Genomic DNA, 1,615 nt, shown 5'->3' with positions numbered 1-1,615 from the left:
CATTCTTCTTTAGTAATTCTCATCCCATATATAAAAACTTCAATCGGTATATTATTGTCAATCTTTAACAAAAAAATATTATAATTAATCAGAAGTACTCATATATTTTCCTACGTCATGCTTGACGTAAACGTTTTTATCTATAGAAATATTGAAATTTGATGCAAAAATGTTTTCTAAGGATATACTAACGTCTTTTGTAAAGCATATTTTCAATAAACATTTTCTACCAAATATGCCCATGTAAAAAGTTAATTATTGTGTTTTCTACCTCCAAAAATAATCATGGAATATGACCTGTCCAATTTCAATTTGAATATTAACAATTTTCATCTTTTTAAGGAAAAAAGTTAATAATTTCCTCAAAATCAGATTACACTAATCAAATTATTTAAATTTTGGAACCTAAATTATGAAAGTTCTTAATTTGACTGCATTGACAATTCTTGTTTGACAACTATAAAAGCCACACATCTCTTCAAGTTTTATATATTCTACTCCAAAAGAAGTATTTTTTTGTTCGAGTAACCAATATGGCTACAAAAAGGCTCAGAGATACTAGGAACTACAGTGAAAATGTGAGAAACTCCATCTTAGATAGAAGAGAAACAAGTTTGTTCAAGAAAGCAGAAGAGCTTTCTATTTTGTGTGACGTAGAAGTCGCTATAATTATTTTTAGGCTAGGAAAAATCCAACCCATTACTTGGAAACCCACAAGTCTGGCTCAGGATGTCTTGACGAGGTATTTAAGTTTTATTGAGTTCAAAAGGCTTGAAAAGTTGGTCACACATGAAGACTATCTTCAAAAGAAAGTTGATAAGAAAGAAGAACAAATTAGCAAATTAGAGAAAATGAATGAGGCAAAGGAAATGGAAATCCTCTTCAACCAACTAGTGGAGGGAAAAAGTATTGATGAACTTGATGCTAGAGAAATGAAAGGTTTGTTAAAGGTGTTTGCTGCAAAAATGGCTAAACTTGATGAAAGAAAGAAAGAACTAAACCAGCCTCCAAATCCTCCATCCAACAAAGAAAATATTACCTTATCAGCAAGTCCAATGGAAGAGTCATTCAATGACCCGTGGTTTATTCAGACTATAACTACATTAGGGGATGGAAGCGGTATAGAGCCTGCACCAAAAGAAGGCAATGACGTCAATGTTGAAGATGATGGACATTCCAAGGACCTCGATTGAGAATGTAATAATTATAATGTTCTATCATTGTTTCTTTGTGTTCTTTTTTCTTAGTGTGTGTCTTAATTTGTTGCATTTTTCTTTCCATTTTCATGTTATTGTACTTTTTATTTCAATCATTTATGAATGTTATTCTATTTTGTTAGAAAAATGAACTAATATTGTTCGGTTAATAAGTTATTTTTATCAAAATTTTGGACTAAGTTGAATCTTTATTTTTGGCCGTATATATTTTATTTCTCTTAAGTTTAGCAACCTATGTTATTTGATACAAAAGATACTTTATGTGTGTTAACATTTAGGAATCTCTACCCTATATATTGTATCCTATTCAAATCCATCAAAAAAAAGCCTCAAACTTTATAAACTTCCCAAAATCACAAAATTTGTATATAGTATATAATTAATGCATACATGATGAA

General features: G+C 29.8%; 1 protein-coding gene across 1 annotated transcript; it reads left to right on the top strand.

Annotated features, from left to right (window-relative positions):
- The first annotated feature begins 533 nt into the window (after positions 1-533).
- LOC107060127 (MADS-box protein AGL24-like) lies at positions 534-1,193 on the top strand. The gene has a single exon (XM_015307588.1). The coding sequence runs from the start codon at positions 534-536 to the stop codon at positions 1,191-1,193; it is 660 nt and encodes a 219-aa protein (XP_015163074.1).
- The last annotated feature ends 422 nt before the right edge of the window (positions 1,194-1,615 follow it).

This window comes from Solanum tuberosum, unplaced genomic scaffold, assembly GCF_000226075.1.
Source record: "Solanum tuberosum cultivar DM 1-3 516 R44 unplaced genomic scaffold, SolTub_3.0 scf00056, whole genome shotgun sequence".
Classification (NCBI taxonomy): domain Eukaryota; kingdom Viridiplantae; phylum Streptophyta; class Magnoliopsida; order Solanales; family Solanaceae; genus Solanum; species Solanum tuberosum.
Note: the sequence above shows the minus strand (reverse complement) of the source record. Positions and strands in the feature narration are given on the sequence as shown.

Coding starts and splice junctions, on each gene's coding strand:
- LOC107060127 (XM_015307588.1), top strand. CDS start 534: ATGGCTACAAAAAGGCTCAGAGATACTAGGAACTACAGTGAAAATGTG.